The 11,611-nt window shown below is 40.5% G+C and overlaps 2 protein-coding genes across 3 annotated transcripts; one reads left to right on the top strand and one right to left on the bottom strand.

Moving 5' to 3' along the window:
• Nucleotides 1-265: 265 nt before the first annotated feature.
• LOC110425093 (ferric reduction oxidase 2-like) lies at nt 266-3,715 on the top strand. Its single transcript, XM_089782339.1, has 8 exons — nt 266-500; nt 590-692; nt 784-975; nt 1,092-1,326; nt 1,750-2,077; nt 2,274-2,517; nt 2,634-3,334; nt 3,482-3,715. Exons 1-8 carry the CDS (start codon nt 347-349, stop codon nt 3,619-3,621), a joined length of 2,097 nt encoding a protein of 698 aa, XP_089638465.1. The 5' UTR covers nt 266-346; the 3' UTR covers nt 3,622-3,715.
• A 457-nt stretch (nt 3,716-4,172) lies between these two features.
• Nucleotides 4,173-10,284, bottom strand: LOC110427502 (dentin sialophosphoprotein-like protein). Of its 2 annotated transcripts, none has more exons than XM_021443053.2 (5): nt 9,941-10,284; nt 8,591-8,684; nt 8,059-8,385; nt 5,896-7,973; nt 4,173-5,811 (listed from the first exon to the last, which is right to left on the bottom strand). In XM_021443053.2, exons 3-5 carry the CDS (start codon nt 8,251-8,253, stop codon nt 4,572-4,574), a joined length of 3,513 nt encoding a protein of 1,170 aa, XP_021298728.1. In that variant the 5' UTR covers nt 8,254-8,385; nt 8,591-8,684; nt 9,941-10,284; the 3' UTR covers nt 4,173-4,571. The 2 variants fall into 2 exon arrangements, with proteins under 2 accessions (XP_021298728.1, XP_021298734.1); XM_021443059.2 differs by having other exon boundaries at nt 4,548-5,811; nt 8,857-10,284.
• Nucleotides 10,285-11,611: the final 1,327 nt, after the last annotated feature.

Genomic DNA, 11,611 nt, shown 5'->3' on the forward strand with positions numbered 1-11,611 from the left:
TTAAATAAATAAGACAACTGCAATGGAATGAACACTAAATTCATGGCGTTGCAACGTTCCAACATCAGAAGTCAGTAACTTGAAAAAATGCATTTAGTCGTATTTGTACAATATTAATGGACGTATAATTTGGCTTGCAGGGCCATTAGCACGTGCATTGGTTCTTGATGAACGTGGTACACACGCCTTGCTCCTTATATTATGCCCCCTTTTATTTTTTTCCCTTTTTATATATTGTTTGACATTCTTGCTATATAAAGGTAGAATAATCGCTACAATTGGATTATAGGCAACGTGAGAAGGAGGGGTTCAGAGGTTGTCCAAGAAAGTGCTTCCTGAGAACATAATGAAGATGGTTAGAGCAGCCATTAAGCTGTTCTTAGTGCCGGTATTTCTTGCCTATATGGTGCTGTGGATCATGATGCCCACGAATTTATATTTTGAGCATTGGATGCCAGAAATCCGTGCAAAAACGCAGTCAACATACTTTGGAGACCAAGGTATCGAAGAGCAGTTCAGTTTTTTAGAGTCTTCTGAAGTTCGTTTTGTTCTTTTTGAATTTTTTTTTTCTAACTCAGCTTGGATATAGGTGCATCTATGCTGATTTACACATTTCCCATCCTCTTCATTGCTACAATGGGCTGTATTTACCTTCATTTGGGAAAGAAAGATACTGATCTCAACCGCCATAGGTACATCTTCACGTATCAGTTTCTTTTTCAATAGTGTTTTGTGTCATATACTTGAGTAGTTAACTGCTGGCTGCTGATTTCTTGGGAGCAGATTAGTTCAAACATCGAGGTTTGCCACTTTGAAGCAACCAGTGATCGTGAGAGGTCCTCTCGGTATTGTTTCTTGGATGGAGCTCTCATTTCTAACCATGTTTGTTGCGCTGTTAGTTTGGTCAACCTCTTCCTACTTGACTCATATGTTCGTGCATATCGACCAAATGGCTGCAAAGGGTGGACTGCTTGTGTAAGAATCTTATTCCACTGAATTCGAGCAGTGTCAGTGCCTTTTACCTGGCTAAGATAATAAAATTGGTTCCAATTTGGGGAATAATTTGATGACGGTTTCGGTTTTCCTGGCAGGTGGGAGGCTAAGTTGGAAATGTCAGGTCTAGCACTTGGTCTAGTAGGCAACATTTGCGTAGCTTTTCTCTTCTTCCCGGTGACTAGAGGATCATCAGTTTTGCGGCTTATTGGCCTTACCTCAGAGGCAAGTGTCAAGTATCATATTTGGATGGGGCATATAGCTATGACCATTTTCACAGCCCACGGCTTAAGTTTCATTTTCTTCTGGGCCAAGACAAGGCAGATGTCAGAGGTAAATAACAACATTCTTGTTTACTTTCGTAAGTGATGAAATAATCATTTCTATATGAAGATGTAAATAATGTCAAAACCCTCTCTGCATAAGAGCCGTCCAGCAAATTACAGGCACCATCAGCGAGTCCTGGTTCGAGGATCATAGACCTTGAATATCAGAACAACAACCAAATGTGGAGGCTTAATAGCCATTGAAGCATTTTGAGGGGGCTTTAACATGCTCTACTTGATCAAATTTTAACATCTTCTAGATTTAAACTAATTACAGATCGTCTACATTGAGCCCAAAGAGTTGGACTCTAGGAATCCACGCATCAGCTACACATTTTCCACTAAATAGTTTGAAAAGAATAAATGATCTCTCAATTCTTGTTCTTTTATTTCCTGAAGTTGCAAAGTGGATAATTGTGCTTGCCTGCAGGTGCTTAAATGGGATAAGGTTGATGTTTCAAATGTGGCTGGAGAAATAGCATTGCTCTCTGGATTAGCCATGTGGGCAACAAGCCTCCCACAAATAAGGCGAAAAATGTTTGAGCTCTTCTATTACATTCATCATCTCTACATTGTCTTTGTTGTCTTCTTCGTCTTTCATGTGGGGTTCTCCTACTCTTGCATCATGCTTCCTGGTTTCTACCTCTTCCTCATAGATCGATATCTAAGATTCTTACAATCCCAACAAAGGATTAGCTTGGTTTCAGCACGTATATTACCTTGTGAAACTGTTGAGTTGAACTTCTCCAAGAGCCCAGGTAAGTTAAACTTTTTACTCACACGTGACTCTCTGCGGGTTGCCTAAAATAGTTATTTTTCCAGTTTCAGAGAAATAGCTGTACTGGCATCATAGATGGGACCTTTGAGTTTCAACTCTTTTCGTTACTTGAAAAGAAAAACAAAGGAGAAAAACCTTCGGATGATTGACTCTCTGTTTGTTTATTCTGGTATCAGAATTGAGTTACACTCCTACAAGCATGGTTTTTGTAAATGTGCGTGGCATTTCCAAGCTGCAGTGGCATCCTTTTACAATTACCTCCAGTAGCAATATGAATCCCGACAACCTGAGCATTGTCATCAAAAGTGAAGGAAGTTGGTCTTCTGAGTTGTACCAGAAGCTGTCATCCCCTTCACCTATAGATCACCTTGAGGTCTCCATTGAAGGACCTTATGGGCCTGCTTCAACTCCTTTTCTAAGGTACTTACCAAAACAAAATGAGCTCTTCCCCTGTTTTTGCAACGATAAATTTGATGAAGCCTTTTGTGCCCACTTCTTACCAAGCAAACAATAACATGTTTCTACATGCGCTGCAGGCATGACACACTCGTGATGCTGAGTGGAGGTAGCGGCATTACTCCTTTGATCTCAATTATCCGAGAGCTCCTCTTTAAGGCCAGTAGCAGTAGTGACAGGATTCCGCAGACTTTCCTCATATGCGCATTCAAGAAATCTGTAGATCTCACCATGTTAGAATTGCTACTCCCAGTTTCAGGCGCCACGGTTGATGTTTCCTGCTTAAAGTTACAGATTGAAGCTTATGTAACAAGAGATAAAGAGCCAGCTACAGATAACCGCAGGCTCCCTCAAAATGTATGGTTCAAGCCTAACGCATTAGATGCACCAGTTTCTGCAATTTTAGGCCCAAATAGCTGGCTCTGGCTTGGAGTGATAATATCATCTTCGTTTGTCATCTTTCTTCTTCTCCTTGGCATTTTAACACGATACTATATATACCCAATTGACCATAATACTGGTATGATATACGCTAGCTCAGCAAGAGCTGCTTTACACATGTTATTCATATGCACCGCCATAGCAATGACAGCAACTGCTGTTTTTCTCTGGAGCAAGAAACAAACCGGCAAGGGGACGAGACAGATCCAAGGCATGGATACTCCGCCAAAGACATCCCCAGCATGGTTTCACAATGCAGACAGAGAACTAGAAAGCTTTCCGCACCAGTCTTTACTCCAAGCCACCAAGGTCCATTACGGTGAAAGACCTGACTTAAAAAGTAGGTTAACTTTCTTTACGGTTCTCTCTATAATGTTACAAGGAAACTTGACCCTCATACAGCAACATGTAAGGGTCTGAATATGGCATCCTATACATATTTGGCATATTCTAAATTGCTTGACACCTTATGTTCTGTTTGTGGCAGAGATATTGTTTCGACGCAAGGGAACCAGCGTTGGTGTTATTGTGAGCGGACCGCGAGAAATGCGACAAGAAGTGGCTGCAATCTGTTCTTCTGGTTTGGCAGATTACTTGCATTTTGAGTCGATTAGCTTCGCCTGGTGACCAAAAGGCAGAACCGTCCCTACTTTTATCTTTATGCGCCTTTTCGGGCCATTAAATCCAACTGTCCACGAGGTAAATCATACATTTCTGTTTATATCTGTAACATCATAAGGATTTCGATTCAGTGTCGATGTAAATTTGATGGGTTGCAATTTTTACCATTTCTAACATTAACCCTCCACGATGAACTTAACAGTATTTAAAACCTACAATACAAATAAGCCCTAATTGACAAGAACAGCAAAACATAAACTGACAGTTGGGTTTAATGGCCAGAGTCATCTCTTCTCTGTGTAAAACGTTTCTGCATGATTACCTTATGGTATGGAGGAGCTATGCAGATTTCAGATGAGGATTTAATTAAAATTTAGTTCCATTTTACGAGCTACTAACAAAGCAATGAACGGGTAAAGTATTGATGCGACTAGGTTTGTAAGATGAACTATTTTATAAAAGTGTGATCCTGACACAGTTACTTTTCAAGTTAAGCAATCAGCATAGATGAGCTCTAAAACGATTACCTATTTTTGACAGCCATGACAGAGAAAAGATGAAATGACAAAAGCCTTTAAAATTAAATTGAAGCATTGCACCCCAAAGAAAAAAAAAGGAAACCTTAATTTCTACTTAAACCATTATACCTTAATTGCCTCGCATATAGAGATGGGGACAACCTTCTAGGCAAGAAGAAAATGACCATTAAAAGGAGTAAAGAGGAAACTGTAGAAAATGAACACCAAACCTAAGAGGACAAAAAATTTTCTTTGCTAAGGGAGGCTACCAACCAAAAAATCAGACAGAACTAGGATGCATCCTGCCCAATAAATGGAAATGATAAAAGCAGAAAAAAAAAACATCTCCCATCCACCGGCATATACAGCCAGACTAGGTAAAGGAGAAAGAGATATACCTCTTCCAAGTTACACATCTCCCTTTCCAACCACATCCTCTCACGGTTGTTGCATCTTAAATGACCTATCTTCACTAGCTGTCCTAGGTGCATCATCAGGCCTCCTAGATGAGACCCCAAGTGCATTAGTCACAGTTAAAGAGTTATTAGCCACATATGAATCTTCTGCATTATACCGAAACCGCCGGACTGCACCATCTGTATCATACCGCCTCACTCGATGAATCATCTCATATCTGCTGCCATGTTTATCATCATCACTGCCTTCATATTTACATCCTTTACCAGCACCAACCATATCAGGAAATCTTCTGGGGCGAATCATGTGTCTGAAGTAATCATCTGAATTCAATCTCCGAATTGGGCGCACTTGATCAAACCTTTGGCCCTGCCGAAACATCCTCACAGGTGATTTCCGGCCCCTAAAATGGTCTAAACCAGTATTTCGATCGTCAAACATCCTGGAATTTCGCTGTGGTGAAATGCGACTTCTTGGTGGGGAAATAAACTCCTCTCCATAATCTGCTGCAAAACGCTTTGTAAATGGCAACCTCACCCTATCTACTCTAGCATCAGACCTAAAATCTGGTGACCTGCTGCGACGTCTTGAACCCTCATTTCGATCCCTCGGCAATAACCAACCAATTGGAGAGCGGCTCCTTGATCTTGACCGAGTTTTCTTGTAAGGTAAAGTGTAATGAGGTCTACCATGGGGGGAAATGCTTCTTTCTCTCCTGCCTAGACGATGTGGCATGCGACTAAAATATTCTGTGCCATCATCAGGAATATGCCTGAGATATTCATCTCTGATGCCTCTACTAACCCCCTGTTGATATCTTCTAAACCTAGTCCGATCAGGACTAGCATCTCTTACAGTTGCCATTCTTGTATGCATACCATAGGAATCATCTCTTTCAACTGGTGATCTCCTTCTAACGAAAGGTCTATACAAACCATTGGAGGAGCCTATAAATTGCCTGCTAATGCGGTTGTCAGGTCTTGCAACACCAGTAGCTTCTGAAGATGCTTGGTCCGTGGCCATTGGATATCCACGGCTCTCCACAACACTTTTTGGTCTGGGGCGCCCAAAATTGTAAGGATTATGATAAATAGGTGAATTCTGCCGTTTAGAATCCCAATAACTAGCTGAAGGATTAAAAAAGTGACCACCTCCTGGGCTTCTGCCACGCATATGTGAAGCAGATCTATCCCTCCCCACGAATTTATCAGAACCAGCCTCCCTCTCAGCTCGAGGAAACGAACCATCAAAATTGTCAGACCTGTGATATTAGAATAATCAGCAATTACACAAAAAGCTAGAAATGCACATCATAGGTAATAGACAATGGATCAAAACAGTTCACCTGCTTCTATGAACAGCATCAGAGGATAATGATCCTTCAACACGGGAAAGCAACTCCCTTTTCGTTACCTTAGATAAATCTACCTTCAAATCATAATCTCTGACATTAGACCCATCCAGGCAATCGGTTTTCTTTGTTTCACCATCAGACACTTCCACAGTTCTCATCTTTAAGCCCGCTGAATTTTCCCTCAAAGCATCTCCAGTTTCACAATATTTAAAATTTCCAGTTACATCAGGACTTGACCCTCTTTCTGCCTCTAATTTCTTCTCACCACTCTCAGCTTCCAAGCCAAATGATCTTTCTTCCTCAAATTCAGTGTCATAGTCCACCTGTTCAGCTTCCTCCCAACAGTGAACATCTGTTTCCCTCAACTCCCCATCCTCAAACTGTGAATCATAACCAGCCTGAACTTCTGAGTGGGTTCCCATGCCAACTGTCAATACCATATCTTGAGAAACAGCAGAGTCATGGCTTTCATTCGCAAGATCATTCAGGTTGGCCTTATCCAAGTAGCTTGTAGGACCATTAACATAATTTCTACATGCCTCCTGAGCAGAAAACTCACCAGCTCCTGTAGTAGCAACAAAATTTCTGGAAGACTTTTGCAACAATGCCTCCGACCCAACATGAGTATCAGAATCAGTTTGAGCAGTATACGTTGAAGAAGCTCCATCAGTTCGTTCCATAGCCTCCACAACATCATCATCCGATATGGACATATCTTCAGACTTTGGTGAAGGATGGCATATGTCCATCTCCTCTGTCCCATTTGCATGCTCATCTTCAGGGGTTTCTAGAGGTCGAGGATTATCCAGGTCCTGAGCAAAAATTTTCACATCTTGCAAGCCAGAATCTATTCCATGATCCTTATCATCTTCATTAACACTGGTTTTCTGAATGTCATTAGCAACCGTCTCTAAAACTGGTACGTAGGGAGAAGCAACATCAGACTCCTCTACCTGAGCATTTTCTACACAAACAGTTTTGCCCACCTCTGCCTCAGAAATACACCCTACTGTGTTCAGCCCAATATTATGAGTTGAAAATGATGTTTCTTGGTTTCCCTCAGACCCAGATGTGCTCTTATCCAATCCAGGAAGAGGAGAATGACTGAGGCATTGATCCATGTTTACTGCCTCAGTGGAGGCATTTGTCTCAGCAGCAGCACAGATCAAGGAATTCTCAGCATCAACCACCGGCACCGGAACATGTTCAGTTTTGTTCTCACTGGAGCCAAAGCATCCTTCAGATTCCTGTTTCTCTCCACTCAAATCATCAGTTCCAACAGGCAGGATTTTAAAATCTGAAGTCATCTTGTTAACCTCATCGTTGCCATCAACATCAGATGAAACCACTCTGTTCATAGTATCATTTTTGATATCTTGAGGTTCCTTAGTCTGCAGCTCTTCACTTCTCACAGATGTATTATCCACAGCATCCTTTTGAGAATCAATATCCCCACCATCGCAAGGCCAAGCATCCATTGAAAGATTTAAATCCCAGAGTAACCTATCATCTGGCAAGGGGATGGACCTTTCCGCTGTTGTGTTATCCCTATCTCCAAGAGATTCATGTAAAGGAGCAGGAGAATTATCCTGGAAAGATGAGCCCTCAGTTTTACCTTCATTTACCGAATCTTTTGGGGAGCAACAAGCTGTCTCCAATGATGCTGAAGACTCAATTCTCTCTTGTGTTGATGCTTCTAGTAATGTATTTCCCTCATTTTCAGTAACATCATCTCCCATACTATCACTGCAAGCAGCAGCTGCAAGTATTTCAATCCCTGAGAAATCCTCGACATCATTTATTACCTTTGAAAACGTCCCATCATCAACAGCAACAGTTGACTTGGTCAAAATATCAGTTTTCTTGAGCCGTCGCCTCTGAGCTGAATTTGAACCAGAATTTTTACCTGATGCAGATTGAAAATCTACATCCTGTCCAGAGGCTTCAAGGTGCAGCGAAGGGGTCAGTGGTGGCGGAGGTGATGGAGACCGGAACATAAATCTTCTTTTCTTAATTGGCACCTGCTCTACTTTGTCACCAAAGCGCCGTCCTAAAACATCCACACCAAGCTGCTAATAGAAAAGCAGAGAATTAGTTAAAACAAACAAGAGCAAATAAGGGTAGTTTTATAAGCGCAAAAGAACGCAATTTAACCTTCTCAGACTCAGAAACTGTAACATCCTCCGCTGTTCTGGCATTTTTATCAGCTAGCCCCATTCCCATCGTCAAGTTTTTAGCACCCAGTTTCCTTGTACGCCTGGTGCCACTCCTATTCCCCTTTGACACTGTCTTCCAAGTCAAGTCAGGGTTTATAAAACTTGTAAGTTCCAGACCTACTGTGCTCATCATGCCTGCAGACACAGACCCTATCCCATCAACTAATGGTCTACCACGACAAGTCTTGCAGGATGCCGTGGCTTCTTGCTTCCTACTTGACACCAGAGGAGAAGAGAAACTCCTGGGGCAAGTACAAATACCGCTCTGCAAAAAATTAAAACAAAGCTCCAATCAAATCTGCATCCATGCTACAAATGACATTAAATACACATGCTGACAAATGGAATATGTATAAAATAAATATGTGAAGTGATGCGGACTATTATTATGAAGTTCTGTAGTTTTTTAGTCCTTCGCTCTCAAAATTTTGCCTTTTTGTGTAATAACATAACAAGGCCTAGACACTTACAGTAAAATGGGTTCCTCCAATATTGTCGGATATTTAACAGATCAGATTGCTATATAGAGATCACTTTAAAACTCAAGCCCTCAACGCGTACTGCCTGTAAAATAACAACATCCAAGAACAAGATCAGCCTTATATACACAAAAATAAAGGGGAACAAATAAACAAGCTTAAAACATCCAATCCACCAAATAAAAGAGATTCATCAGTTTATTGAGCCCCAAAGCTGCTAACAAGGCTACCAGCATATGCCTCCAAAGGTCATTTACCTTGAGGCAGATAATCCTGACCAGTTTTGAAGTCCAGGAAAACTTCCCTCAATTGAGAATATAACTTTGGATAAAGTTTGTTCCTAATGCTTCGAATCAGGATTCTTTTGCGAACAACAAGACATATACAGTAAAGGTATCAACATCAAAAGAGGTAGAGCTACAGATTTAACAAACTGTGTACTTTGCTAAGCATTATTTCCACATAATTACTTCCAGTAATAACAGATATACAGTTGTTTCAATCTATGCCTAAAAAGACATGGCAACCAAGCTGCTTCATGTCAAAACCATCTGCCTCGCAGTCTGACCATGGGCCAAAACATCAGCAAAGATCTCCTAGTCCCCCTTCACAGGACAAACAAAACTCTCCCCTTCAATAGTTCTAAACCTCTTTTCTGCAGCTATGGAGTTTTGATTTTCACAAACAAGCACACGAGGCTCCTTAAATCAGAAAATATAACCCAAAACCCATAGATCCAAATCATATAAACATGAAATACCAAATTCATGAGAAGATAAACACGTCAGAACGCATAGGCAAGCAATCATCATCATAGCAACTGATAATAAAAACAAACACCCTAAAAGTTTCTATCTAATCAATCTATCGCCGCAGCAAGACAGCTCCCAGAAATTGTCTCTAGTTCTTGATTTGCCAAACAGCTAGGTTGATTAGACAAATAGCCTAGCTCTTGAAGCCTATTATTGGGACCAGAGCAATGGTTACGCCTATTTTTATGCAATAAAAACTCCTTTTCAAAAAGCTCCTGCAGCTAACGATGCCGAGAGCCTCATGGACAAATATCTCCGGCAGTGAAGAAGAAAAGTTTAATCAATTCAATGCCGCCTATGCCTAAGGTTGATCTAGAAGAATCCGAACAAGAAATAGCCTTCTCTTCAACAAGTTTCTTCAATGAATTCTTCCAAAAAACCCTAAATCTGCTCATCCTCTGATTAAGATTCTTTAAGATCTGACCAAAGCCGAATCCGATGGGGGACTCCACTGCTTTAATTTTTTTTGAAGATGGGAAAAACAACCACAAACAAAGCGTAGAAATTCAAAATCTAGGGTTTTCAATACCTTTTTTTCTTTCAAAAAATCAAATCAAAAATAACAATCGCCTCCGCCAAATTTGATGATTGTCGAAAACCTTTGCTAGATATAAATCACAAACCGATCGCATCAAAAACAAATCCCCTCAAAACTCCATCGTCGGTTCCGATTCTTCTCTCCTTTTTGTTGTTGTTGTTAGAGTGTTAAAGAAGATCAGGAAGAACGCGGCTTTACCAAATAAATAATGACCGTCCGATTGTCGGACCGCACAACGGCGATCTGGACCTTCTCTCTTCCGATTATTTCAATCTTCTTCTTCTGGTTGGGGTGGCGCCTAGCTTCTTCCCTGTTTGGATCAACACTGGGGATGCCCTATCACCACGTATTTAAGATGAACTCTGTGCCGGTTATGTCCTTGTCTTTTGGCCCGTTCTGTCGAGAATACCCTTGGAGGTGTCTCACAATTTGAGTCCTTGCCAACAAAGGAATTCCTAATATAAAATAATAAAAATAAACAAATAAATAAAAGCAAAAGATAAATTAAAATTCTGGAAGTCTCGATCTGGGTGCAAACACAGCAAAGAGCCCAGTAACAAAGTCAATAGTCAAATAGCGACCAATCAAGAGCGCGATTTATTGAGATGAAACATTAATCCTTGGGCACGGCATTTACACCCAAATTTTTGTTTTCCCCTTAGAATTCTTTTTTTTCTCTCCCTTTCTTATTTTTATACCCATCAACTCCTTCTATATTTACAGGCAACTCCTATCATTTATTCTTTAATTTCCTTTTTAAACCAAAACAACTTATTAAAATTGTGAACGACCAACACAATTTCCTTTTTTGTACAATGAGATCTCTTTGTAAAAGTGAACTACTTTATTTATCAAAATATCGACAACTAGAAATTTGGTCTATACGATGAATTCTTCACATAAAGGATGTAAATGTGAAGCCAATTCTAATTTGCATCAACTATTCCTTTTTTTAGGATGACAAAATGTATCAGATAGGACAAGGGTGCTTCTAATATAAAAATCTCAATTGCAGATGAACTTCTTTGGTGAATTTATACCCAACATGATGCAAACACAAGTCAATAAAGGGGATTGAAGAATTACTATATATTTATATTAATTATATCACACTACTATGGATTAATTTCAGTAAATTAAAATAAATATAAGATTAAGGGTTTGTTTTGCAATTGAGACAAGAATAAAATGTAATTAAGGAAAGAAGCTTATGGGCTTTGCAATGCGACATCCGAAATTTATGGTAAATTAATAATTTCGATACCTTCCTTTTTATTAGGGTCGAAAATTTGGGCTGCCCACCTTTCCCTCCGCGAAACCGCGTGACTTTTATTCCACGGAAAGAACCCCACCCTCTCTCAAGTAAGGAACCCGATATGCCACCAAAGTCAAAAGATTCCCCCTGCCTCTTGTCAATTACAAGTTACATTAGTCCAATTGCATCTTAGCCCTCCACGTCAGGAGCGGGCCCTACGCAATTGTGCATTCTACGGCCCTGATGCAACCGTGAGTGCGTTTGTGATTAGAGAAGAACCCACCACCTTCTGCTTTCAAACACCCAAGGCCCCGGCAAAAAGTAAAGCCGTTATACGTGTTCAGAGGTCCTTGATAGCAACACTTGTTGAAATTGCTCCTCCCCATATTACTCTTTATTTTATTTAT

This window comes from Theobroma umbraticum, unplaced genomic scaffold (genome assembly GCF_002168275.2).
Source record: "Theobroma umbraticum cultivar Fairchild unplaced genomic scaffold, ASM216827v3 scaffold_30.0, whole genome shotgun sequence".
In the NCBI taxonomy this organism is placed as follows: domain Eukaryota; kingdom Viridiplantae; phylum Streptophyta; class Magnoliopsida; order Malvales; family Malvaceae; genus Theobroma; species Theobroma umbraticum.

Coding starts and splice junctions, on each gene's coding strand:
- LOC110425093 (XM_089782339.1), top strand. CDS start 347: ATGAAGATGGTTAGAGCAGCCATTAAGCTGTTCTTAGTGCCGGTATTT. Junction 2,078..2,273: donor GAACTTCTCCAAGAGCCCAG/GTAAGTTAAACT, acceptor TTCTGGTATCAG/AATTGAGTTACACTCCTACA. Junction 2,518..2,633: donor GCTTCAACTCCTTTTCTAAG/GTACTTACCAAA, acceptor CATGCGCTGCAG/GCATGACACACTCGTGATGC.
- LOC110427502 (XM_021443053.2), bottom strand. CDS start 8,253: ATGATGAGCACAGTAGGTCTGGAACTTACAAGTTTTATAAACCCTGAC. Junction 7,974..8,058: donor CAGTTTCTGAGTCTGAGAAG/GTTAAATTGCGT, acceptor TTCTATTAGCAG/CTTGGTGTGGATGTTTTAGG. Junction 5,812..5,895: donor GATGCTGTTCATAGAAGCAG/GTGAACTGTTTT, acceptor CTAATATCACAG/GTCTGACAATTTTGATGGTT.